The sequence below is a fragment of the Artibeus jamaicensis genome, unplaced genomic scaffold, assembly GCF_021234435.1.
Source record: "Artibeus jamaicensis isolate MK-2021 breed Jamaican fruit bat unplaced genomic scaffold, CSHL_Jam_final contig_60, whole genome shotgun sequence".
Taxonomy (NCBI): domain Eukaryota; kingdom Metazoa; phylum Chordata; class Mammalia; order Chiroptera; family Phyllostomidae; genus Artibeus; species Artibeus jamaicensis.
The window spans coordinates 6,546,601-6,574,562 of NW_026521900.1; the positions used below are offsets into that span (position 1 = coordinate 6,546,601).

Below are 27,962 nucleotides of genomic sequence, written 5' to 3' on the forward strand. Positions count from 1 at the left end.
TACTTACACATTCAAAATTTCAAAATTTTGATGATACTCTTTTTATTTCACAATATGGGAATAATTCAAATTTTGAGTCTCAAAGATCAAAATATATTTAAACCAAATGTTCAGCAGATGAGCCAGGCCACCATTTTGGCAACATGCTTCACATGGACAAGTGGATGTTGGAGAAAAATGCCCATAGCATGGATGAAGCTATAGCATACCCACAAATAGATTCACACATGGTTGTCTGATTTGCACGCATGAGTATAGTACATTCTCCATGCCACCAGTATGTATATGCCTTTTTCAAAGTCAGTGCAGGATCCATATTTGTGCAGGTCTTTAAAAGTCCTTACAAATTTTTACCATAATTTATCTGAGAGAGCCTTCAGGTTACAGATTCTTTATGCCACATTTACTTCCCAAAAGTCATTTCTAAATTATAATTACAACTATAAGGAGTTCCAGCATTACATAAGAGAATCTGTTTGTTAATTATTTGAATGTCAGTTAGCTGGCTATGAGTATACCTGACTAAACATGTCCACATGCTTGATGCCTGGAATTTCGAATTGGGAACCTTTAGCAGCAATAGCAACTTTAGACCAAATGACAAGATAAACAAAACCAGATGATGTCCCAGAAAGAATTGTGCTGTCCTGCTTTCCAAGGCAAATGCTTCCCTAATCTGCACCAAACAGTGACAGCCTGACCCACTCTTGCCTGGGGGCCCACTTTTCCCACTAATGCTGAATTGTTAGAAACCCAAACAACATTCAGTGCCAAGAGAGAAAATGCCTGAATCTGGAGAAAAAGCAAAAGATATTGTACCAGGAAAAAGAGACAGAAATGGACAATAAGTTCCCAGAGTATCTCTCTCTGTCAACAAGCATGTAGAGTCTTTATTACTAGAATATGCAGAATCCTATGGGAATTGCTGCATCTTTTTTTTTTTTTGCCTTAACTCTTTTCTTGCCAGTCCTTCCTTGGCATATTGAGCTGCCTTGATCAGAGCCTGGAGGTTGTCTCATCCAGAAGCCACTCAAAAGCAGATCTCAAGAGCCACATTCCTCGCAGTGACAGGAAAGGATGTACCGGTAGGTGGCCGTGAGTCTGATGCCACCTGAGCAGCGCAGCCTCAATGCTTTCAGCTTGGAGGTCTGGGGCCGACAGCAGTGACAGGAAGAGCGGAAGGGCTGCTTGAGGACAGTGCTGAAGGACACCAAGGGCTCGGACCGTGATGCCTGGCTGCAGTGCCCCTCGCACCTGGCCAGAAGCACCATCTAGGGAGAAAAGAGAGGTGGTTACCCTATGGGAGTTGCCAAAACCCCAGCCATATAGCACAGACTTCTTTATAAAAACCTAACCCTCTTAGCCAATTCCTGATGGATTAGAGCAGTGGCTCTCAACTCAGGTTGCAATTTGGAATCATCTAGTAAAACTTATTTTTTAAATGTCAACACTCAGGCCCTGCCTCAAACCAGTTGAGTTAAAATCCTTGACTGCAGACAATTGTACTTGAACAACAATAAAACAATTTAGAAAAAATAAAATCCTTGAAGACAGAGCCAGACTCTTGTGGTTTTCAAAGTTCCTTAGAACTTTGAAATTCTGGAGTGAACTGAGAGTTTAGAACAAGTGAAAGAGGCCCACCACCTTGATGTGCAAATAAAAAATCAAAGAACAAACAATATGTATTCAGAAAGGTGAGAATCCGTCATTTGCCTAATACCAATTCTACCAGTCTCAAAATGCAGAAAGTCATCCCAAATTAAAATTGGGGTGTAAAGGATAACTAAATTTAAAAAAGAATTTGTTACATGAAGGGATTTGCTAAACAAAAAGAATTCGGTTTCTGAAGAACAAAAAGTTAGGGTAACCTGAATATACTTAGGAAAAAATATTCTAGTTACTGCAACTTGAAACAAGAGCATTAAATAAAATGGGCTGCATTTTGGGCCCTGGAATGGCATTTCTGGGCTTATACATTGAGGGAGCCTAAGATTTGCGCAATCAAATTGTCAGAGTCATTTAGGGCAAATATTAACTCATTCTAACCACATCTATTTCCAAAGATTAGTTAGTATGATCATAAAGCTTGGGCTGAAGTAACAGAAGATGTGTGTTCTCTATAATGGCTCAATGTGATTTTAGTAAACAGACTCCTTTAAGACTCTGACACCAACTACCAAAGTTATCCCCCAAAAAATGAACATAAATGCACACTCAATATTTTGTATATAGATTATGAGAACATAGCAGAGGCTCATAAATTCTGCTGTCCTAGGAGTGGCAGTCATAGATGGGGTAGGGTGGGCAGCTTGATTCTATTCAGGCACAGAGAGTGAGGAGAACCTGAGATTATTGGTTCATGTTTATGTGGGAATGTATTGCATCATGAATTTCATAGTAAGTGATGGAGAAAATGTTGCCCTATAATTCCAGAACCAACAATAAGAATATAAAATTGAAATTTTAAAATAAAAGATTAAAAGATACATTCATATGTGAAACCATTTGACATTTACTTTGTGATATTTTAAAAATTAGCAGATGTTATTAAAAACACACCAGCTATTATCTTTAACATTATTCTATAGGCCAGAATTAAATACCCAATGATTAAAAGAAAGGACTGGCCTGCCCATCTTTCCAAAAAGAAGAGAAACTAAATTCTGGTAATTATACATCATTACCTGAGAAGATACTAGGATGAATCCAACATTCTCTTAGCAACCAGTAAGAGAATATGAAACACTAGGAAACAACCAGGAGGGTTTGGTGAAGATAAGCTGAATAAAACCTACTGATATATTTTCTCTGAAAGATCAGAGGCAGAGAGAAAATGGCAGCTATAAGCTGTTTTGGTTTATTAAAACTTTAATTCTATCCTACTTGTTCTTCATATTGATAGGTGAAACAAACATGATCTGAAATAGGTTTTGAGAGATTGTGCCATAGTCAGTAGTACCTGGACCAATCCTTAGTGTCACCTCTATCCTTATAATGAGAAGAAAGTCCAAGATCTCTCCCAGTCCCTTCTCCACAATTTACCACTACATGGGAAAAGTTCCTTGACATCTCATTTTGAAGTTGTGTTCAATTTACTCACTAGTGCAGATCATCTATTAGGAAGATCAAGCAATTATTTAAAGAATCACCTCCTGAAATAGAGATCCAACTTCAGTCTGGAATGATATAGTGAACCTATGTCAGCAGACTTAATTCAGAAGCAAAGACATGGTGGCGCATCATCTCCAAATGATACACATACAGGTGAACCAAATGTAGACCTTGAATGACCAGGCAATTAGTTTTGGTCTGTAAAACGACAGTCAACAATGTAGGGCCATTTGCACAAGAACTAACCTGATAGTGATTTCACTAAAAGTTTTCAGGGTCTGAAGCTCTACCTTCAGCTCATTCTGATGGGCAAGAACTCCAGCACTGAAGACCCTGGGACCACTTCCAATGGCCCCCTCTTCTTCAGGAGCTGGACTTTCTGGGCAAGGAGAATGCACAGACGTACAATAAATACTGTCAGTGGTTGCCCCCAGCCTTCAGAATAAAGTTCAAAATCCTGAGCAGGCATTAAGGCCCTCTATGACTTGGATTTCACATTATCTTTCCAGTCTTTCTTATAACTGTTCTCATTCTCATCACCCACTCCCTATTGTGATCAAGTTTAATTACTTATGAGTTCATTGAACTATACTGAATTTCCTTGCCTCTTGCTTTTGCTCATGTCTTTCTATTTCATGAATGCCCTTTCCTCCTAGCTGTGCTTAATGAAATCCCAACTGCTTTCCATTGCCAAATTCAAAGTTTCTCTCCTTGAGGAAGAGACTATGAAAGTTATTGGGCCCTCAATGTTCTCAACACACATACACACACATGCCAATCCCCTCTCCAAGATATTCACAGTATATAGATCTTATCCCAAAACTGAAAACTATATAAAATGTAACTTTATAACAATGTGTTTGTGTATGTTGGTTGGGTGTGTAAAGTGGGGAGTTTGTAAGATAAGGTCCATAAATGACTGTTATTAAGGAATAAAAAATAAAGCTCTCCAGGTTCACTCTTCATATTTCACATTTTAGTCTCTGCCATGCGTCATTTGTGTCACAGATTTAATGAACATCTTCTGACCTCTTCCAGACCAGAGCTTCTCAAACTATAATATGTATGTAAACCATCTGGGGATCTTGTTCAACTTTACAATGTGATTGAGTAGTTCTAAGTGAGACCAGAGATTCTTCATTTCTCAAAAGACTTTATTTGATGTGAGTACTGCTGGGCTAATATCCATACTTCCACTAGGAAGGTCCTAGGCCTATTAAAATTTGAGAGGCTCTGCTCCAGATGGATCACCAGATAGTCATCATTTAGTTCATAATGGAAAATAAACTTTATTGAGTGTCTAAAACATTTAATATTATTTGATCCTCAGAACAATTTTATGCTAAAATTACTACATATTATTATTTGCACTATTGTTACAAATAAGGAAACTGAGGCTTTAAAGAGTTTAAGTATTCCATTGTGTAAATGTATCATAGTTTTTGATCCATTCATTTACTGATGGGCACTTAGGTTGCTTCCAGCACTTGGCTATTGTAGATTGTGCTGCTGTGAACATTGGGTTGCATAGGTTCTTTTGGATTGGTGTTTCAGGGTTCTTAGCACATAATCCTAGTGGTGGAATTGATGGGTCAAGATTGCAGCAGAAAGAAAGAAGGAACTCCTGCCCTTTGCAACAGCATGGATGAAACTGGAGAGCATTAGGCTAAGTGGAATAAGCCAGGTGGTGAAAGACAAATACCATATGATCTCACCTTTAACAGGAACCTAATCAACAAAATAAACAAGCAAGTAAAATATGACCAAAGACATTGAAATTGAGAACAGGCTGACAGTGACCAGAGGGGAGAGGGAATGGGATATAGGGGGGAAAGGGTGAAAGGTTTACAGGAACAATTATAAAGGACACATGGACAATAACAACGGGAGATGGAAACGGGAAGGATGTGGGGAGGGCTGGGGTGGTAGGGAGGGTTGGGGGGGAAAGGCAGAAAACTGTACTTGAACAACAATAAAAAATGTTTAAAAAAAGAGTTTAAGTAACTTGCTCGGACTCACATATCTAGTAAAAGGCAGTGTTGGAGACAAACTCAGTTCTGTCTAAAACCAAACACCAGGTCTAAATCATTATGCCGTCCTGTGTCCTGAGGTTAATATGTTTTCCTGAGTCATGGGCCAGCTCACACCTTTCTCTAACGTACTTTGACATGCTTCTGGGAGCTCTAACTATATATAATTTTCACACAAGTTTGAACTTTTTCTTACGGACTTTTGGGGACATGTATCACCACCTCCAAGCTTATGCAGAAGTGAATCTTCTAAGATCCACAACAGTCCTCTATAATACCTCCTACACTGTCAAGATCCTTGCTCAGCTCCATCCCCCCATGATTTGAGGACTCCCAGGGACTGTCAGCAATTCACTGGGTAGTACCACACAGTCTCTAATTCTTAATCAATTCATTCTCTAATTCAATAAACCTTTTGACAGCTACAAACATCAGTTCACCTTCCAAAACACAGTGGACCCCAGTTTGTGGTTGACATACATCCCTCATGCTTGGGTGTCTTGGCTGTATTTTAATAACATGGGGCGGGGGGATTCCTCTCTATTTGAACTGCATTTGTGTTCTTTTTTAAATTTAATTTAATTTTTAAATTTTATTGATTATGCCAATACAGTTGTTGTATTCTCCCTCTTCATTCCCCTCCACCCTGCACCCCCAACCCCACCATTCCCCCCCTTTAGTTTATGTCCGCTTGTGTTCTTAATGGAGAGTGTTCACATTTCTCTATTACCAAATCATAAAGGAAAGTTTTTTGACAATAAGCCTACATGGGGCTCCACCATTAGACATTGGTTTCAACAGCTGGTTATTGTTTGTAATACTTATTGACTTCTTGTAGCCCAGGTGGGTGACAGATACATGTTATCTGCCTTGGGTCCAGTTTAATTTTTATTATCTTATGTTTCCCAAACAGGTGGCTTGATGCTAGGAAGCTGGGCAACTCCTCCAGCAGCTCCTTTGTATTCCCCCAACCTTGGTGTCACTTGGCTCAAGCTGGATGTTAAAGCCAGTTTCTTCCAATGTGAACAGAGCTGCCAGGTTCAGAGTGCTTGTTCAAGAACAGGTTCCTTCATGCTATAATATGATTTCCATGCGCTGAGGGTAAGAGTAATAAAATGGTCCTTGGGAAATAATAAAAATAGTATAGATTATGATAGATAATGTTTATTGAATATTTACTAGGTTCCAGGCATCATGCCAAGCCCTTCATATGCAACTTAGTGCTTAATAAGCATTTCAAAAGGTAAACTCTCCCTATTTTACAAATTAAAAAATTAAAAGGCAGAGGATAAGCTACCAACATGAAGGCGCAGAGCTGTACAATGGAGGGCCAGACCACCTGAACCACCACAGCCAGATTCCTGAGAATTTTCTCTTAAACACAGTGCTGTACTATTAGGCCATGACAATCAGCCTGTCAAGCCCTCAGTTTTCATAAGATGTTCAAGTTGGTCATGGGTAAGTTCAAGCTACATTGTAAAGGTTGTAGGCTGCTATGATTCCTGGGTCCAGACCAAAGAATGCACTGAAGGCCTCAGAGCTCTACTCTCTCTGGTGACCTACCATAATTCTTAGACAGTTATGTACTTTCTGCAATACACAGCTATCTTCTGAATGAAAGAAAACCCAAACACAGATGGTTTTTATCACCCTTTGTTGAAAGACTTATCATCACAAAAGTCACTTTCCTCTTCTGTCATATGGAATCCCATGAATTCCTGGCTTGGGCCATGACTGACTAGGTATCTCCATCAATAACAAAATAAATATGCATCTCTCCCTTCCTAGAAGAGGGTTTGGCTATTTAACCCCAATTGAGTGAGAAACATATTCTACCTTTTCTCAGCAGTGAACACTGTACACTTCTTATTCTATGGCACCCCTTGAAACACCTACCCCCTTTCTCTTCAGGAACAAGATTTACCCATGATTCTCCTAAACTTTCCCTTACCAACAACCTCAATAAATGACTATTCAGTTCACCTCTAGAGACCCAAATTGACCTTTATACTAACCATGCAAAGCTGAGGGAATCAGCAAAATTGCAACCAGGGGAATGAAGCAGTGTGTGTGGGGGAGATGATGGTGGTGGTGGTGAGAGCTCTGATAGGACAAGTGAGAACTCTGCAAATTCCAACTGGAATCTGGTACCTTTACTCGGGTCACAATTTGGTAGGGCATGAAGAGGCCTTTGCAACATGGAACATTTCCCTTCCCTCTCTTCCTTGTTTACTTGTAAACATTTTGAGAGCCAAAACTGTCTTTCAATTTTTTTTCTGCCTCCAGTGGCCACAGTACCTGCATATAGTAGGCATTCAGTATACATTCGTTCCTTTTAAAATAAAATAACTCATATCTTCCCAATACTTAATTGTGTTATAAACTCAATATTTCTGTGTCCTCCATTTCTTCTACCACGCTGAGCTTCAGTAGCACCAGTAGGACATGGCTTGAGAATCCTAATCATTACCTCCCAACCTCAAGGCTCAGTCCTTGGCATGTCAAGTCCTTACACTCTGAGAATTTTCTCAGGATTTATCCCCTAAACCCTTCTTCTTCTTCTCTTTTGTTGCAGCTCCTATGGCCCTTCAGAGTTCAGACAACCCTATGTCATGGTTCCACACCCCTGGCATGGGGTCACCATCTCCAACTCCTTACCCAACTCAGACTTCACAGATCTGCCCCACCAGCTTCCTTCCCCAAGCTCAGTTCCTAAAAACCTTCCCCTGGCCTAAATTCAGAAGTGCCTCCCCTCCAGTCTCTCTTTTCTCTACTCACTTGGGAAAAGAGGTCAGACAGCAAGATCTGTTTCTCTTTGACTTTTATTCTTCCTTTTAGCACCCAACACAGTGGCTTTCATTTACTTTGCTCTTCTGTACACTCCCACCATCCCTGCCAAGTTTCTGTATTCAACATGAACCACAATGAGGTTTATTTTCCTAATCCTTTAAGGCTATAGGAGATCCAAGCAGTTATTGAGGTCACAGTAGTGACTGAAATAGAAAAGTGAATCTAAACACCTGTCTAGTTTATAACTTCGTCAAGACCATAACATTATTTATTAATACCTTTTATATGCCAGACACTGTGCTGGATGCTTTAAAATGTTATCAACAAGATTCATTCCCATACCTTTAGGTAGACAGCAATAGCTCCATTTTACAAAGAAACTGAAGAACCAAATAATTACCTCAGTTTCCTCACTTGTCAAACCGTAAAGCTGGAATTTGAAAGCAGTTTTCTCTCAAAAGTCTGGGATGCCTCAGTTCCCTTAAAGATGCTGCAGACACCTCATTTCCACAAACTACTCACATTTTGTCTGTTCTATAGCCTTTACTCACTTAGAATTTCAGGGAAGATTATAAATGAATCTGTCATTCTCAGAATTGTTTGTACCCAATCCTCAAAGGTACAAAACCACTAAACTACAAGGCAACAATCACTAAATGTCAGTAGACACATCCTAATGTGTGGCCACATTGACCTCCCTGGTGGACCACTGCAGCCAGTATTTTCTGTCTGACCCCATTTCAGCTTTTTCCCGAATTGCTAGGAAATAGGCAACAGACCTCTGACTGGCCAGCTGCACGTTCAGGGCTAGGGAAAGCAGGCAGTTTCATTGCAAGGTCCCTGAAAAGATTCCCTTCCCTCTCTCCCCCATTTACTTGTAAACATTATGACAGGCAAAACTGTTTTTAAAATATTTTTGTGCCTCCAGTACCTACCACATTGCCTGCACAGAGTAAACATTCAGTTTCAGTTCTAGAAAGATTGCTAATGTTCTGGCTGGTGTAGCTCAGTAGATTGAGTGCAGGCCTACAAACCAAAAGGTCAGCTCAATTCCCAGTCATGGTCAGGTCCCCAGTGTGGGGAGTGTGAGAAGCAACCACACACTGATGTTTCATCTCCCTTTCTTTCTCCCTCCCTTCCCCACTCTAAAGATAAATAAATAAAATATTCTTTAAAAATGGACTTCTAAATAGTAGCTCCTGCATTCTACTTACATTCCTCCAATATGAAGTTAAGTAGTTGAAAGATGCTCTGAGGCAGACATTACCACTCTTGGGCTATTTGACATAAAAAAATTTACTTAATACTTGTTTCAGGTTTCAGTTTTCTTTACCAGTAAAATGGAAATGATACTGGCTCCCATCACAGGTTTGTCAGCAGTTATTAGATTATGTACTATGTAGTGCTACATACTAGTGACACATATTAGCTCTTAAAGCAGGTGCCCTCCCTTCCCTGAGCCTGGGTCACAAGCTCCCCTTTGTCTGTCTTCCTGAAGCCAGACACTGGATAAATATAAGACAGGAAGTGTTAACAATTGAAAGACAAACAGTAGGTATGTGTTTTGTAAATAATGGCCTTTCAAACAGTTTTGTTCAATGAGATCCATTAGGGAAAAGACCAGCCTGAGTCTTTGAAAGGTAAGAGTTATAGAGTAATTCAAAATGAAAGAGAGTTTTTTGCCCTGGCTGGTATGGCTCAGTGGATTGAGTGCCAGCGTGCAAACCAAAGGGTCTCTGGTTCAATTCCCAGTCAAGGCACTTGCCTGGGTTGCAGGCCAGACCCCCAGTGGGGGGAGCTCATAAGAGGCAACCACACATTGATGTTTCTCTCCCTCTCTTTGTCCTTCCCTTCTCCTGTCTAAAATAAATAAAGAAAAAAATTTTTAAAGTTTTTTTCATGGATATGTAAAGAAAATCTAATCCAGGAAAGGTCTGGTTAATTGAGATTCTGCCAGATATATTTTACAGCCAAAGAAGAAAGGTTTATAATTACAAGCACATTTACATAAAACTATTGGTATATTTGGGATAGTTTAGGATGTTTGAAAACAGACTGTTCCCGTGAAGGTACAAACATTTCTCTTACTATTTACCATAGCATTCTGGAAGATACAGAGGTTAACAAAGGTAGGCTAAAGTCTGTTTCTAGGATTCATGCTCAAGCACTGTGAGTTTATTGGGTTCAAGTTAATGACATCTCTTCTTTGACCTTCCCTTAACTAATGTGATAATTGTTAAGGCACTCCTCTATCATTTCACCAAACATTTCTAAAGTATTCTTTCCTTTTTTAATCTGCTTTTCTTTCTCTGTTCCTTCTTATTATCACATTGACACCTTCTTTGAAATAATTTTAATTCCCTTTTTTAAAGGATCATGATTATGGAGGACAACTCAACAGAGGGAGAAATTATTCATGGAATAAGAAACACTAAATCCTAGCTAGTACTATACAGGGGTGGGGGAGAAGAAGCTAATAATCACTCCAGTCAATTTCTGAGCAATCAATTATAAAAACATCCCATCTTTTTTAAACATTGGTTTTAGTTTTTTTTCTTAAAAAGGAATTGCATCTTGCAAAAATTTTTTTAGCTTTAAATGTGCAAATAAGAGACAGAAAATTTTTCTTGGTAGAAAGAGAACTTTGGAACAAATATCCTTTGTGCTTGGTCACACTTAACTCTTTATTTGTCACCATCTTTTTCCTTAGGTCTATTTTTTCCCACAGTCCTAGAGCTTACTAATATAATGATTAAAATGATTTCACTCAAATTCTGGTCTGCCAGACTAAAACAAGTCATCATCATTGAGCTATAATCAGACAAGTTATGGAAATTTTAAAGGCAGACAGAAGTTGTAATGTTTTCAGATGGAGGGTAGAGAGATTTACTTATATGGTCTTAATTCTACTGGTTGATAGTATAAAACCTTCTTAATTATACTGGTAATTAAAAAAATACTTGCCATATGAGAATGGTTAAGTGGTTTTAGTCTCAGGACTAAAAGTGAAAATCTCTAAGGTTTTCCTAAACAAATTCTTATTTATCAAATGTGAACAAATTTCATTCATGTGACTGCAGCAGTGACAGTCATGAGAATTCTCTTTCTGAGTCTGTTCTTTCCTACTACGTGCCTCCCTTCTGGGTGGCCCATGTGGTTGCTCACTCTCCGTGACCTTTGAATCATGGTATTCTTTCCCACAACTTGTCTTAACAGTGAGACATCAGTTGCATAAGTGCCTGTGCAAAAATCATACAATCTCCAAACAAGAATGATTTGGATAATCAATGTAAAAATGACAAATGATCAAATTGTCATTTATCTTTTGAAACCATTTTAACATAAACATGGAAAGTGAAGAAAAACTGGAACTTATGAGGCCAATGACTAACTGTTTTATCAAAAACTTTTTGAAGAGTCCCTCAAGAATTACATTTCACTGCTCAATCATATTTTTGCATCCCCTTCCTCTTTATGTCTAGTGGAGGTAGAAAGTATTACAACAAATTGTAGACTATTTTTTTCTTGAAAAAGAACTCTACCGCTTATAAATATCACAACCAAGGGTGACATGCTCCCCTACTATCTGGTGTTTAGCAACAATTTTATTGTGAGAACATTCCAGCCTTTTCTATTGGCTCTGAGCAGGCTGAAAAGAGAGAAGCTAGCTGTGTGTACACATGCTTAATTAGGCAGCTTTACTGACAAAATTGAAAAGCATGATAAGAAACTCTAAAAGCACAATTCTCCCACAAGATGTGTGGGCCAAGATGTGTGGGCCAGTTCAGGTTTGCATTATCATCATACTTCTCTATCCCTTGATAAAGGTATATGTCTTTTTCCTGTTTCTAGAAGTAATTCTTACCCTCACAGAGATCTTTCTCTTACCTTTGAGTTACACTTGTATAGTGGGTGACTGATAGAATCAACATAGTGGTGCCTCATGCAGCGTCGAGGGTCTGAGTCCATCATGAAGGAGGTATCCATTTTGCTGTCTGTATCTCCCATTAGTGCCAGCAGGGAGAGCAAAGAAAAGGTTGCAGCTAGTACATGATTTCTCATTGTTGTAAGGAAAAAACTACTCAAGAACAACAGCAGAGGGAGGCAGAGGACTAAAAATCAGAAATGCCTTCACCTCCTAGGATTCAGTTCCTTCCAAGTAAAGGGCAGGATCTGGCTGAAGCTTTCTGGTTGTCATTGTCCTTTGTGTGCCAGAGTTTTGTCTTACTCTTTGCACTTGCAATCCATCACCACTGTATCTGCTGCACAGCTGGAATGAAAACAGAAATTATTTCCTCCTGAAACATTTACTGAGAAAAATTAATGGAATCCAGGAAGTATTGAGTAGAATTTTTCCATGTGATTTTGAGTAGAAAATACTAGTTTCTACAGTGTCGTTAGCATAAACTATCATCCACTCCATACCTCCTCCATAGCTTATGCTACATATTTATAACCATTTTAGCGTGGAAAAGTAGCTTAATGGAAGCACATATTGACTTTAATTGCTGGAGTCCATGTTCCTATGAGCAAGAACACTTTAAATCCATGGTAGAGATTAAACATGTGATTCTGGCCTGAGTTTGGTGATCTCATCATTATCCCTGGCTAGTGGTGTCTATTCAGTTTCTCAGTAAGCTTTGATATCAACGTCAGCTTTCAGAGAAGGGGAGGTGAAAGGTCAGCACTAATGAACACAGGTCATGTCCCACGGGAAGGGAATACATTTTCCAATTCCAAGTCCATACCTACCCACCCACCCATTTACCCACCTAGTTTTCCATTTCTGTGTTCTGGGTTCATCCTGTTTTTGTTTTAAGCCCCGGCGTTACCCAGCATCAATGACAAACTGCACCTGAAATACACATTATGCTAACTGTCCTCCAGTGTCATTAATGCAATACTTGTATTTGCCAATACAGTCACACATTTCTGCAGTCTTTATAGCCTGAGCACATGGTATAATTTGAGAAAATAAGTGAATGTTGGAGCAGTAATTTACCATTACAATGGGATCATATTATACTGGTTTTTCTGAAATTTGCTTTGTTACTTTAATCATATACCTCTTAGACAAAGGGCTAGGGACCAGAAATCTCCCCAAATCACCTCACTAACCCCCAAAGCATGGCCAACATTGATGCTTTTTATCACAACAGAAAACGAGTATAAAAAATATTTTCAAAAATTTAGAAAAATTGGGGAGGGGTGCTGACATTATATCCACAACAAAAGGAACATGATAATTAAAGCTTCAGAAAAACTTTCAAATATTTCAGATAAAAGATTGATTTTTGTTCATAGTACAACATTTTTTAAAACTTCCTACTCATGGACAGTCTGAATAAACAAGGAAAAGTATGGAAAAGACTAAGATTAGAAATTTAAGCCCATATAAGTCAATTAGTTTTGCTGTAATAGAATGGTTCAAAGCCCCCTTAGCCTCAGTTGGCTGTCTGTGAATGTAGGGCAGGTGACCCCAAGCAGAAAAGGGTGTGTGACATAGGGCTATTTCAGAGCACAGCATCCTTGGCAATGGCAAAACCTCATCGTGCATGTTTCAGGGAAGTTCTATAAATTGAAGGAAAAGCAGAAATCAGTAATGTGGGGACCCCCATCTGGACTCTAACACTGCCATTAATTAGCAGGGGGAACTTGCATGGGTCATTTAAACTGTTCTAGCCCCAGATTCCTCACCTTTGGAGGAGGGGAATTGGAAAAGATGACAAATGCATTTCCCTGTTGCTCTAAAATGCCATTGCCTGATACTTATGGATTCAGTTACCATCATCTCCCTATGCAGAAGATAATCCTAAAATTGTGGAGACTATCTTTTCATATAACTTTATACCATTTTCCTTTATGTGCATGCTAATGGAAACATCTCATTAAAATTTATCAAGCCTGAGTCTAAAGCTCCCAGTTGGCAAAGAAAACAGAAGAGCATTTTTTTGTTTTCTTTTCAGCTTCATAGTCTAGGTTTTCCTATGCACGTTACACTGAAACTCCCCAAGACTTCAGTTCAAAGAGTCAGTGTCCTTTGTTTAGGTGGTAGTGGGGGGATGTGGTTCTAAGTTCAGAGGCTACAATAAAGTGACCATTTCCTGAGTTTCAATACAACTATATTATCCTTAGCAGTTATCTATCTCTTTGAAGCCTTAATTAGTCTCAGGAAGAGAATTTATTAAATTTCTCCTTTCACCACTCCAGTTTACAGATATTTCCCCCAGGAGTCAATGGCAAAAGGATGAAGGTAAAAACAGACATTCTACTCCTAGCCCTCCTTCCCCACTACCAGCACCTTTCTCTTCAGAGCCATGGCCAGAAGGTATGGTCAAATGAGCAAAGCAAATGAAAAAACATGTATAGCATGAAAGCAAAAACAAGCAAGAACTTCAATAACAAAACTCTATATATGTATATGGATGGTTGTATTTGTTGGCATTTTATCCACAAAAAAGTAACATATAAAAATATAAATAGCCCCTAAACAGAAATGAAATATAGACTTATAGAGAGCAAGTTGACAGTTCTGGGCAGTGGTAGGGGTCGTTAGGGGGTGGAAGGATCAAGAAAAAGGACTCATGGGCATGGACAACAGTGTGGTGATTGTGAGGGGTAGAGGGTGGGTGGAGGTATAAGAGGGTATCAGAAAGATAAATAGTAGTGAAAAAATACAAAAAAATAAATTAAAAAGTAAAAACAATAAAAATAAAATTAACTCTTAAACATGAAAGATGAGTATGCTCACTCATCTAAGAGAAATGAAAATTAAAGTACTTTGAGATACTTTATTCAACCAATCAGATTTACAGACTACAAAATCTGATCATGCACCCTGTTAACAAGGCTATGGATAAAAGACCCATTCTGAAGTAGTACGGTATAAATCAATACAAATTCTGTAGAGGCCAACTTGGCAATATCTATTAAAATTGTAAATGTATATAACTTAGACCCAGGAATTCCACTTCTGAGAATTATCTTACATGTGAGATCATGTAAGTGTATGGATAGTCACTATAGCGTTATTGCCATAACATAAAATATAGCAGAATATATCCATCAATAGGATACTGGTTAAGTCTATTATACAACATTCATAAAATGGAATACTATGCAACTATATAAAAAAGAATGCAGAAGTTCTAAGTGGAACACTTGTGAGAGCTATGGTGATGTATCCAGCTTCTAGGCCAAGATGGGTCATGGCAAAGACCTTAAGAGTACTGGAAAGAAAGGATGAAATAAGAGATCTTGGAAAAGGACAGGAGAGAAAAATGAAGAGCAGAACACATTAAGCAGCATCTCCAACAAAAAGAGTGAATATCTGAGATTTCATGATACATTTGGATCTTTTATGTTGGTTTCTTTTTGTAAAAATTTTTTTCATTAAACTAAAAAATGAAAAAAAAAATTTTGTTTCTTTTGCTCTAAGAAACAAAAAATAGAGAGAGACAGGAATATAGATTTGTGTCTATTTGTATTTACATAAGGAAGCTCTGGAGACTATACAATTAGTTGCTCGTGGATGTTGGAGGACAGGCATGGGAGAAAAACTTTTCACTCTATAGCTTTTTTATTTGTAGATTTTTGAACTTGTGAATATACACCTATCCAAAATTTTATTTAAAAATAATACTTTCTCTTTTGAAAACTAGTTTTAAAAATAGTAATTAGGATAATGAATGTTTAAAGTCTGTGTCAGTTTTTTAGCAGTATTATATTTTTCTTTCTTTTCTTTAAAAATTTTTATTAGTTATAGAAACAAAATTATAAATATATGTTTTATTTCATGTTTACTTTATATCTTTTTTCTATGCATTTTTTTTGTATCTCTCCTATGCATGGAACCTAATCAACAAAACAGACAAGCAAGCAAAATATAACCAGAAACATTGAAATAAAGAACAAACTGACAGTAACCAGAGGGGAGGTGGGAGGAGATAACGTGGGAAAGAAGAAGAAGGGAAATCAAGGGACATGTATATATTTTTATTTCCTATAAATATGGAAAGACAGGCTAATCTATTCTTCGTTCTTATGCACTACTGCCACCTATTGCCAACATCATGAATTGCAAGCACAGTTAATTTTTTTTTCCTAAAAGGTGAATAAAATACTTTTGCAAGCAAATATCATGATGTTTATACTGATAAAGAGATAAATATCATAAAAATATAACTGTATTATGTAATTTTCTCTTTAAAGATGATAAGTTGAACCCATAAGTAGTAATAAAGGTAAATTATAAGAGAATGACAGAGGAAGTGTTGCTTCACCACTAATAATAGATTTTTCATTTCAACACACAAAGCATGATACTTTTTGTCCAGTTTTTATATTAACCTTTGAAATAAGAATGAGAGAAACAATATAAATGTGCCACAGAGCTCACAGAACTTCAAAACATAAAGGTAAGATTCTTGCAAAATAACATTGGGATTTTGACCTTAAGTGTTCAAACTGAATAAGTCAACATTGTTGTGTTAAAGAAGTAATAAATGCAATACTTAAGAAAAAAGGGATATTAAGTTGAGTTGTCCTAACATTGTGTTGGTCACTATGTGCATGGGTGAGAATGTGCAGAGTACTGAGGGAAATGCTCACAAAGAGGAAAATTAGAAATGAAGGAAATTTACATCACTTGAGATTCTGACTTTATGGAAGTCTAAATGAATCTATGGGGGGACCCAAAAATATAATTATCTTCTAGAGGGTAGGCCCCTCATAGTACAGGAGTATTCTAGGAACCCATCTGCATCAGTGTACCAACTAGCATTGTTGTGAGAGGCTGCATCTTGATTCAGTAATTTTTTGAAGACTTTTTCCAACTTGTTTGCCCATTTCATAATGGGTTATTTACAAGTGCACTTGCCCACACCACGCTGAGTGTTCAGCAGTTTTCGACCCAAAATGCCATGGTCACCATGCCCTACCCTTCTTATTCACCCAGTCACACCCCAAGTTTTGTTTGTTTGTTTTCCCAGATGAAAAAAGTCCTCAAAGGGAAATGTTTTGCAGATGTGGAAGAAGTAAAACAATAAAAAAGCAGAAGCACTCAAAGGCATAGAAATTGACAAGTTCAAAAACTGTTTTGAGAAGTGGGAAAAAGTCTCAATAAATGTATTGCATCCAATGGAGAATGCTCTGAAGGTGGTAAGTTTAAACATGTAAGAATAAACATTTTTTTAATAAATAAATTCCAGTTTGCCCCCCCCATATGTCTGTCGTGTAGGAGTTTCTGTCATTTTTCTCAGAATTTAATTCTAATTTGCTTTCATTTTTTAAAAGATTTTATTTCTTTTTAGAGAGAAGAAAAGGGAGGGAGAAAGAAAGGGAGAGAAACATTGATCAGTTGCCTCTCACACTATCCCAGATGAGAACTTTGCCTACATCCCATGCATGTGCCCTGACCAGTAATTAAACTGGTGACCTTTCAGTTCATAGGATGACACCCAACCCACTGAACCACACCAGTCAAGGCTGCTTTCATTTTTCAAAAGCCATATACCATAAAATCAAATGCTACCTATCAAGATTTAGTACCTCAGCCCAGCAAATGATGGATTAAATGAGAGAATGACTCTCTTGTTGAACTCAGTAGCACCAGGGCTGCTCTGTGTTTTGGATATAGTCTCTGAGACATGGAGTTGGCCAGTGTATAGAGCCCACATTCTAATAGCTCCAATGTGGACCTTTTACTAGCAGGAGAGGCACAGAGGTTGGTGTGCCCAACTTTGGAGCTACCCTCCAAATGATACCAGTAGAAAAGAACTGGCACCCAGATTTCCCCACCTGTCATTCTCAGTGAAATAATACAGCAGAGCTTACAGTGGGCCCAGCCTCCTGGGTGAGAGATGATGTTATATACACAAATCAGTTCACTCTTGAGCAGACCTTCTGCCTGGCAGAGGTTAAAGTGCTGATTTCTCACAAAGTTATTCCAGCAACAGGCTAAGACAAGTGGCATGTGCCAAGAATGGCCTTATTCTTGCCCTGCTTGCCAGACAAGGGATGGTGGTATTCCAGTATTCATTTCTCCCTGCACCCTCTCACACACCCAGGGCTCTTTTCAGTAACAACATATGGAGGTGTTGCCTTCTGTGGTTTATTTTAATAAGTATTCATTCAACACATTCATTGAGCACTTACTATGTGTCTGCTGATGTTCCAGGAGATAAAAGTTAAAGGTCGGAGAAAAATAATATGTCCTACCCTAATTCCTTCTTCCAGCTCACTGCATCTACCAGCAAAGAGTCTTGACCTATTTTCCTGAATCATTCTTTGGACACATTGATAAACTTCCTTAACATCTAATTTGTATCCAACATGCACTGCATCATTTCAAAGAAGATTAAGTTAAGCAGATAAAATATAATGACTCTGGAATGGCGTCAGTGTAACAGATAGAATTATTTGATATTTATTATAATTTAAAACAATTATATCAGCCATGAGTAAGGTAAGGATGGCAGAATGCAGAGCTTCTCTCAAAGGAATTGCCCCCCACAAAAATCAAGGATTTCAGTGTAGAAGAAAGCTTGCCCCTAGATAACACTATACTAGGATTAGAAGAGCAAACAACTCAAGGTCTAATCAGAGAGTGTGAAGTGCCAACTAACCCCTTCCCAGGAACTCAGAGAATTTCAATTAGATCTAGTCAACTAGATGCCTTGGAGAATAAGTCAGATGCCTCTTCCCAAGGCACTTAATTTATAAACTGTAAACAGCATGTTGGATTCTATAAAGCATCCCATGCACTCAATGAATGAGTTTTGAATAATAAGAAGATATTATTCTTATCTAGCAGCACATCAGTAGCAGCCAAGAAGCCAAGCCTGGGCTGACCATGAATGCTGCCAGGTCTCCAGCCTGCTAGCCTCAGGTAGCTCCAAGGATGGGGAGCCACAAGGTCAGTGGGGAGGGTGTGGCTCCTGCCCCTGTTGTGTCATGGTATCAATAGTACAATCAGAGGCTGAAGAAGCATTTGAGGCCCCTATTGTGCCACCTTAGGTGAGAGAAAATGACATCCTTGTGAATAAATAGTAGTCCTCCAGTCTGAGATAGGACTCTCTGTTCTCTCAATCTGCATTACTAGCCAAGCATGGTCAAACTCAGCAGTGATGGTGATGGAGGAAGAAAAGAGATGGGAGAAACAAAAGGAAAGGGAAAATATAGCTCAGAAAAAAGCAGTAAATAACAACCCTGGGGTAAACAGGGGTGCAAAAAAAGGACTAGGACCAGAGGTATAATGGTACCTTGGTACTTGTCATTAATTCGTTCTGGAACTCATGATGCATTTTCTCTTGCAGGATGAATCATGACTCATTCAAGTTCTAGAAAGTGTGACAAGTCCTGAGCAAACATCAAGTGCTGAAACATTTTTTCTTGTCCAAATGCAATGAGTACAGGGTTTGATGAGTTATGAATCCAATGAGTACTGAGGTATGACTATAATTTCTTGAAATAAGTCAACTCTCAAATGGACCCACCTGTGTATATATGTCCTCAGATTGAATAAATTTACTGTCTGAGAAGGGAGTGGTATAGGATGACTCAACCCTGAGACAGGCTAAAACTTAAAATTCTGATTTTCAGGAAATCATGGGAACCTTTCATTGTTATCTAAATTCCCACTTACTTATAGCTTTCATCTTTTTCTCCTCAAATCTATTTCTAGACTTTGTTGTTAGTATCCCATATCCCAGTGTTTTACACTCATTTACCAGAAATATTAGATAACTATTCCACTGTATTCTGAAACCTAAAGAGTGTTCTACTGTTGCCTGATATGGTAGCAAGAAGGCTGATCTGAAAAACCTCAAGCTCTGAGTCCTACTTTCCCATAATTAGCTATACAATCTTAAACAAGTCACTTGACTTCTCTGGAACTCAGTTTCCTCATCTGTAAAGTGAATGGAATGGTCTAGATGCTTTTATGACTATCCATTTCTCACATTATCTAACCATAAGCTTCTCAGAGTATAGCATCTGCTTTGGAGCTACATAGTCTCCAAATCAATGCTATAGAAAGAATTCCTTCTGTACTGAAGAAGTTAATGATTGTGGAAAAGTTTAAACAAATTCTCATGTGGTGCCCAAGGCAACATTGAATGCTAAGCTATAAGATTTTTCCCTTGATAAAGCCATATTGATGGCCTGAAAAAAAATCCCTTAAAATCAATTTGATTCATAAATTAATAATATGTGGTTAACAATAGGAGGCAGTTTTTGAGGATATTTTACCAGTTCTTATTTATCTTAAAGTTGTCTTAAAATGTATATGTAGCGTTTTTTCCAGTCTCCATCAAATGGGGAGAGAAGAAAGAAAGAATAGTCAATCATTCTAGAATTAAACTTCTTTCATTTGATGATGATGGTGATGATGGTATAGGCTGAGTTCAACACTCCTGAATGAACCTTATTCTTAAACTGAGGCTAAGACACAGATCCTCATGCCCAAATGGAGCCATCTGTAATGTTCTGGTTCAAGATAGAAGAGGAAAATTAATTAGAAGAGTTGTTTTCTCTGCAGATATAGAATGAATAAGGTTCTAGTTGTTGAGAGCAAGGCACTCTCCTATGTGTGGAACCTTTGTGTTAGGGACCGTGCATTCTTGAAGTCCTGGACTGGAACTTAGGTCTAAAAGAGTTGCCCATTGTGTGTGGCTCTTGGATCCTGTGCTGGGCTTTTTGGGGTTTCTATAGTTTCTATGCAGACTCACTCTTAACAGTTGATATAACTAACAGATTTTTAGAATACAAACCTTGCATACATTGGAAATGACCAGGTCTGATTACCCATAGTCAAAAAGCACAATACAGTTGAAGACTTTTTCTCCAGTAGTTTGGATTATTTCTCTAAATCTGATGAGCCCACTAAAAGTTGTAACTGATGTGGTGACAAGCTATCAGAAAATGCTTAGGGGTAGCCTGTCGACAGTGCCATAAATCAACAATAGCCCTAAACATGGAATCCTCTTCCATCCCCCCTCAATAAGTAATAGAAATAGGGAGAAAGCCAGAGAAATAACAGAAGGAAGAAATATTATTTTTCATGCTCAAAATCTGCCACTGCCCTCTCAATGATTTCAAATAGCACAATTTTATTAGGAAAGGTTCCCTTCTTCTCATCCACTTCCTCCTGGGAAGGCTGTTTCATATGAGGAATAAGATACATTCTAACCACCCACCTTATGTTAAATCCTTTGGAAAGAAAACAGAACTTTGAAATAACCAACCCAAGGACTGAGTCCTGCAAAACACATCGATGTACTCTGCCTGTAGAAAAGAAATGGTGGCCAGGTGTTCTGGGGACCCTAGTGCTGATGTAATTTGACACTGGTTCTGCCAGTAGACTGCTGGCTCTGGTAAAAAGCCTTAGGAGAAGAGAAGTGACCAGCGTTAGGGTGATCAGGGTACAAGCTCCCATTTACCCTGGAGCCCAATGAGTATGTTGGCTTTTCTTCAAAGTGTTTCCATGCTACATTTGAATCTTTTCACCCACAACAACGTTTTGTAATGATGAGTAGTAACTTCACCTAACAGCTGTAGAGCCCTTAGAAATGAGGCATAAACAATAGGAGCAATGTAGTCTTTCCATACCTTTTCTTTTCAATGTTAGAATTTGAATACTGAATTCAATCTTATTGCAATGCAGAACACTTGTCATGCAGCCCTGTGTCAAAGGGGTAAGGTTTAAATAATATCACATTAAAATATGTTTCAAAAATGTTTTTCTGTAATAACTCTGAAATTCTTGGGCTGTTGTTTTCCTGTTTGTATCTTGCTTTGCTTAAATCACATATATTATAGCTATATCTTTTGCTTGCTAATTCTGCAACAATTATCCTGTGCTGCCTTTAGATTCCAAAGCTCAAAAAATTTAAATTCTAAAAAGGAGTAATTTCTCACAATTTGAGAGAAAAATCATAGGAATGTATCAAGTTCTAAAACACCGCCTTGTATTTGAAAGAAAATTGAACTTTGAATAAGGATTGACTTTCTTTGATTCTTCCTTTCCATTGGAGGAAGAATCTATACTTTACTTAGAGTTAAAGTTGGAGTATTTTTTCACTTGAGGAGTGGACCTCCTTTTCTAACATCAAGTAAAGAAGTCAACTTCAGAGTTCAAACCCCTCTTCCTGGGAGTGGGTAAGTGAAATTAAGGGAAACTTTCCTTTCTGAAAATGTGCTATTTGAAAATCTGCAGTGGCAGATTTTGAACATCCAAAATAATTCTTTCTCCTCTTTTTTGTTACTTCTCCCATGGCCTGCTTTCTTTTTATTTTTATTCCCTATTGATGATAGAATGGAAAGGAACTCCATGTTTAGAGCTATTGTTGTTTGTGACACTGCAGAAAGGTTGCCCCTGAGCATTTTCTGACAACTCATCAACTTTCTTAAACATATTAACCTGTTGCCCTTCCATTTTTAAAGGATACTGCAATTGGTTGGATCACAGCTTAAAAGAAAAAGTTAGGATTAAGCCAGTCCCCTTCCCTTGGAAGAGAGAAAATTGTATGAAAAATTCTTAGCTGTTATAGAAAAACAAAAAGAAAAATTATCTAAATTTAATAGAACTAAGTTTAATACTCATGTGCAGATTTTGACATGAAGATGAAATGGACCCTCATTGTATGAACTCCTGATTATAAGCACTGGGGATATATTGCCAACTGAAGTTACCCACTTTTTGAATTTTTTGAGTCAGCACTCTTTCTAACAAGAAAGTCGTTGTTCCAGACTGTCAACCCTATCCAGGGTGTTACATTCTGACTATTGAAAATAGGTCTAGGGATGTGATTCTCAGCAGTATGTGCTCATCCATCAGACTCTAAGACCTTCTGATGAAGGAGACAGTAATCATAAATGATACCAAGCAAACAATAGGCAGAAACACCAGAAAAAAAGCTCTGCAGATGTGAGGGTTAGTTGGCATCAGAAAGAATGCCACTGGCACAAGATTCCTCAAAAACTCAAATGTGTAGGCGTGTGAATTTGCAGCATGCAACCTGCACAGCCAAGCCAGCATTTATTTCAGTACCAGCTTCTCTCATACTGCTGTACATACATGAGAGTTTTAGAAGGATTCCCCATTCTTTTTCTCTTGAAATCAAGCATAGAAATTCATGGTTGCTGATCTGATGGTTAAGGAGTGGGTACTACCAGCTGGAATGTTGCCACTGGCAGGGGCAGACAGGAAAATAGGAATGCTCTTAATGAAAAAGAAAACCTTTGATGGACAAAAGAGTGGTTGTATTTTTACCCTCTCCCTTCATGCTGCCAGGCATCTTTAAATAGATCCTCTAGCCTAGGGACTTGTATGGAATAATTCATATTAAAACCCAAGAAGTGGTAGAGGAGGGGAGTTGGTTCTTTCTTCTCTTTCTTTTCTTTCCTTTTTTTTTCTTCTTGTCAAGCTAACAGGAAAAGACTCATTTTAATTCAACTGTGTTAATTTTTTTTCTTTGGGTCTTTTAATGAACTTTAGCTAATTCAGAAAGACTACCAAAGCTCTTAGGGAACGAAAAGTAATAGGAAGCTGCATTGTAGATTGCTCTTTAATACCTTTTGGTCCCAAGGACATTAGCAGCATCTTTTAAAGATGCTGCACAGAGGGGGTTGCATGAGGCTCTTAAATGGGAATGTCTAATGAAAAGTCCAGTTCTTTCCATCTGCAACTCATAAACCAATCTGTTGTTCTGTGTTAAAAGAAGGAAAAAAAAATAGAAAAACTCCTCCCCATCTCTCCAGCCCCATGCATTTGTAGTTGAGCTTAACCCAGGATCCATTTCTACCCTCTCCCTTTTACCAAATGGGTTTTATAAAGACATTTAGGACCATGTTAGCCAAATTAAAGGTCCTGTTTCTCTTTCTTTTTCCTTAGTAAGAGAAGAATGTGGGAAGGATGGAGAAAGGGGGCAAGGCCGGGCTTAAGGGTCCAGGGAGCTGTTTTACATCTCTTGTCTCTCCCTCTGAAATACAGAATAACCACTTTTTTCTTAATGTAGGCCTAAGTGCATCCAGGAATTCCCATAGCACTCCCACCCCCAGCCCTTTGTCAGAGATGTGCAGGTCACTGTGATGGTATGCTTGTCCCTGCCAGCCTGGGTCACTCCAGCCCTGCTCTCAGCAACCTAAAGGGCAGTCAAACCATGAGGTTGCTCCTCTCTATGAGTAGGTTAAGAGTCAGGGTTCCAAAAGCCCCCCAATTTTATCATTCCAGCAGAGCTACTGCCAAGAATGACATACTGGGAATACTATGGAGATTGGGGAGACCTCAAGGAACAGGACCCAGGCTGTCAGGAAAACAGGCGGAGCAAAGGGTAATCTCACAATAGAAGGAGCTCTGGGGAAGGGAAAAGGGGGCAGAGTGGGGGTGGTGGAGAGCAAAAGAAAAGAAAGTCCACATGCCACCCAGGATGATTCCAGAAAAGGCTGGAGGAGGAAACAAGTACCTAGACATGGCACTGCCAGTCTAGCTGGATTCTTTTCTGAATTAGATTATGTGAAAGAAAGAGGGGAAATATATAGCCTGCCAGCTGTTCAAAGGCTTACAACCTTGCTTTTATTGTCCGGGTAAGTTGGTGAGGTGGGGCATCAGAGGAATTCCAAACATACCATCCAAGAAAAATTTTAATATGTTCCACAGTGTCATACACAAAGAGGAAATGACAGCTGATCAGAGCCATGGCAGGCCACAGAAATCTGGTCCCTGAAGCTCTTCCACACTAACATGGGCCAATCTCCTTCTGCTTTAGAACTTCTCAGTCCTTCCACCTGCCTCCCTATCCTTTTTGCTCCCAATGGCCCAGTCAAGGGGCCTGAACAAAGTAGCAGTAACTGACTTGTCATGGGAAGAGGTAAGGGTAGGCTAGAAGGCTGCTGGCCAAGAAGCTGAGGGCTGGCTAGGGTGATTCAGGCACCTCAGGGAGTTAGAGGCATTTTATCCACCTGCTGGGTGTAGGGGGGTATCATCTGCTGATAAGGACCAAATCAAGGACCCTAGTGATGCTGTCCTAAGGGGGTTTTCCTAGTAACATACCCATGTCAGAAAATAAGACTTAATTATTTGAAAGCAACATTATCTGGTTCTGATGGAGACCTGGGTTTGGAGAATAACTTCTGGCAATTTTTGTCCCAGGGGCCTCTTGAATTTAGGTCAGGCCCAGAGGTCATCGATTTTGATTCTGGAAGTTGGACAAGTTAAGTAGTGGGACATAAGTGACTACATCTTCATCTGTACATGTTTCTAATTCAATAATTCATTAAGGGCCTCTGATATCAGTTTCTGAGTAGATTTCAGATAAATACAGCATGTGACCCTTTAAAAAGGGTGCTCAAGAGAGCAGAGAAAAGTTAAACTGCTCTCTTCCCAACTTTCTTCTACATAGGCAGGAAATATCCAAGCCATGATAGCTATGCAAGTAATTTGTACCCAGGATCTGCTGATAAAGGTCCAACAGGAACCCCTTAATCATAAATGAAAAGAAAACCCATTGATAAGTGGCAATCATTTCAAGTAAATCAGAATAATAACAAATATTTTAAATGATTTATTATAATGAGGTCATTGCCCAGTTTACCCATTGACAAAGCCCATTTCAGTTCTAAAATCTAACTGGAGATAACATACAGACTGAGAATGAGGGCATGGGGCAATGTCTCACCCATCTTTGCATCCATAAGAACTAGCATAATTCATTAAAAGAATGTTGAAATGAATAATTAACTAATAAGAATAATAGTACTTGAATTGTTAGTTCTTGAAATGGACTAAAATTGCGACCATTGGTGGCTATGATTCTAAGAAACTCACCACATTTTTCAAGGGCCCGGGAAAATAAATGAGTTGAAAATTGTTAAATGTTTTGAAAAATGATTAATATTCCCTTTGATAGTGTTGTTGGAACTTGAATTAAGATTGAAAATTCCATAGCCGTGCTTCCATCTGTGAGTATTAACTGCTTGGTATAGTCATCAAAAAAACTTCAAACAGTTTTCCCTTCACCTGAACTAAATGTATTTTAAAGTGAATGACTCAAAATACTGTATTTTATTTTCAGACACTCAGGATCAATGTAATAATCTGAATAATAGTTTAAGAAAATTGTTTTCATTCAGTTAAATGCCTTAACAGCAACACTTTTAAAGAAAATCACTAAAATTGTATAGCAATAGAATCCATAGCATCATTAAAGGCTTTCTCAAACAGTGAATATCCCAAAGTTGTAAATTAACTCATTCAAAAGCCAGATTTTTTAAATAATGCCTGCTAGTCTATTTATTAGAGAAAATTAGAAAGGTTCCCCATAGATCATGTCTCTGTTCCACACTGAACATTGGTTGATAGAACCTTAAAGTTATTTTCAGAAGCCAAACTAGTGAGAAGGAAATGGGTAGATGTTTGCTTTTGGTCTAAACACACAATCAAAAAAGTATTCTGCAGTCCTCCACTGTATTTTGTTGACACCTACAACCAACACCGCATTTTAGACATCTCTATGTTTACAAATGCACCTGGTATTTAATACTATATGTTGGAGCAGTTTGCCAATACCAGGTCATTGTAATTGAAATATACTAATAATATTATGACTGAAAACAGATGTTTTTCACAGCATCTATATTTGTTATTAATAACAAATTACAGTTGCAAAGACTAGAACATGGAACTCTCATCCTGCCAAATATCCCCCAAACCACCCCGCCTCCACACACCTGAATCTCAATAGGGAAGAGAGTCTGCCTCTTTTATGTGGGTTTATCTAGGCTCCTTGATTACAAAGAGCCTCATTTACAGGACATTCTGAGTCATTAACATTCTGTACACAGTCAAACTTCCTGTCCCCCAAGAAAGAGTTATGTTCAGGCCTCCTAAAGCCCAATTGTTCACTTAAACAGAGAATTTATATTCAGGAGATTAAAAGAACCCTCTGAATATTCCTCAGGTAGGAGTCATTCCAATAGGTCCTGGTCCTTGTGCTGGTGGGAGCATCCTTTCGTGGTCACTACTTAGACAGTGTAGCATCAGTCCTGTTGCAGGGACAAGCAAACTACTAAAAATAACCCTTTGCAATAAGGCCAAGGCAAACAGCATGCAGTTCCTAGGAATTTTTGCTCAATCAAAATCATATAGTAAATCCATTCTCCTCTCTTGTCAGTACTTCTGAATGCATCTATGGGAGCAAAGTACTTGCATTTTGGGAGAAGAGTGCAAAAGGAACAGAATCCTGCAAAGCATGACACAGAAAGCTAGAAATAAATATTGCCTATTGTTTGAAGTCATTCTAACCACTCCGGAAGAGCCCTGGCAGGAGATCAGCCGCATATATAAAGTAGTAATAAAAGTAAACAGTGCGCGCTTAAACTCAAAGGCTTGCCAGCGTTAATAGGGTCCCCATTGTAAGAGGGATGAGGACAGTGGGGAAGATACTGGGGAATCGGGAATCCATGTCTGTGAGTTGTTGCTTCTCAGTCTCCTTTCACATGGTCAAATATAAGAATCATTACAAAGTTACATTCAACTACGCAGCGAGTTTGAAAATCAAATCTCTTTAAGTCCAACCAAAAGAGATTTTTCTAGTCTCTGTCAGGCTCTCATGCTCTGTCACAGACTTAAAGACCCGTTTAAAACACACACATACATACACACACACACAATGCTAACATGCCACAGATCAATGCAAATTAAATTAAATTAATGCAAATTTAAGTGGTATTTAAATGTTGTCTCTTTGTCTGAGAATGGGTGAAATGCTCCGTTTGGAAAGAAGTAATTTCCTAGGCAAGCCGTCAGCGCTTGTTTTCCTGCTTACCTTAGGGGAAACGCAGGGCTCCTTTCTTCTCAGACTTTTCTGAGAGCTAGAAAGAGGTCCTGTTACTTCCAAATGCTTTTGTTCTTCTGTCCCTCTGTCACATGGCTTGCCTTTTATATTTGCAACACACAAAAGTTAGGACTGTTGTTTAAGCGACAGAGGGAGAGAGAGAGAGAGGGAGAGAGAAAGGGAAAGAGAGAGAGAATGT

At 38.5% G+C, this 27,962-nt stretch overlaps 1 protein-coding gene across 1 annotated transcript; it reads right to left on the reverse strand.

The window, feature by feature from the left end:
* Positions 1–76: 76 nt before the first annotated feature.
* NDP (norrin cystine knot growth factor NDP) lies at positions 77–27,952 on the reverse strand. Its single transcript, XM_037139136.2, has 3 exons — positions 27,755–27,952; positions 11,820–12,201; positions 77–1,271 (listed from the first exon to the last, which is right to left on the reverse strand). Exons 2-3 carry the CDS (start codon positions 11,991–11,993, stop codon positions 1,044–1,046), a joined length of 402 nt encoding a protein of 133 aa, XP_036995031.2. The 5' UTR covers positions 11,994–12,201; positions 27,755–27,952; the 3' UTR covers positions 77–1,043.
* Between the last annotated feature and the right edge of the window lie 10 nt (positions 27,953–27,962).

Coding starts and splice junctions, on each gene's coding strand:
- NDP (XM_037139136.2), bottom strand. CDS start 11,993: ATGAGAAATCATGTACTAGCTGCAACCTTTTCTTTGCTCTCCCTGCTG. Junction 1,272..11,819: donor TATACAAGTGTAACTCAAAG/GTAAGAGAAAGA, acceptor TTTTCTCCCTAG/ATGGTGCTTCTGGCCAGGTG.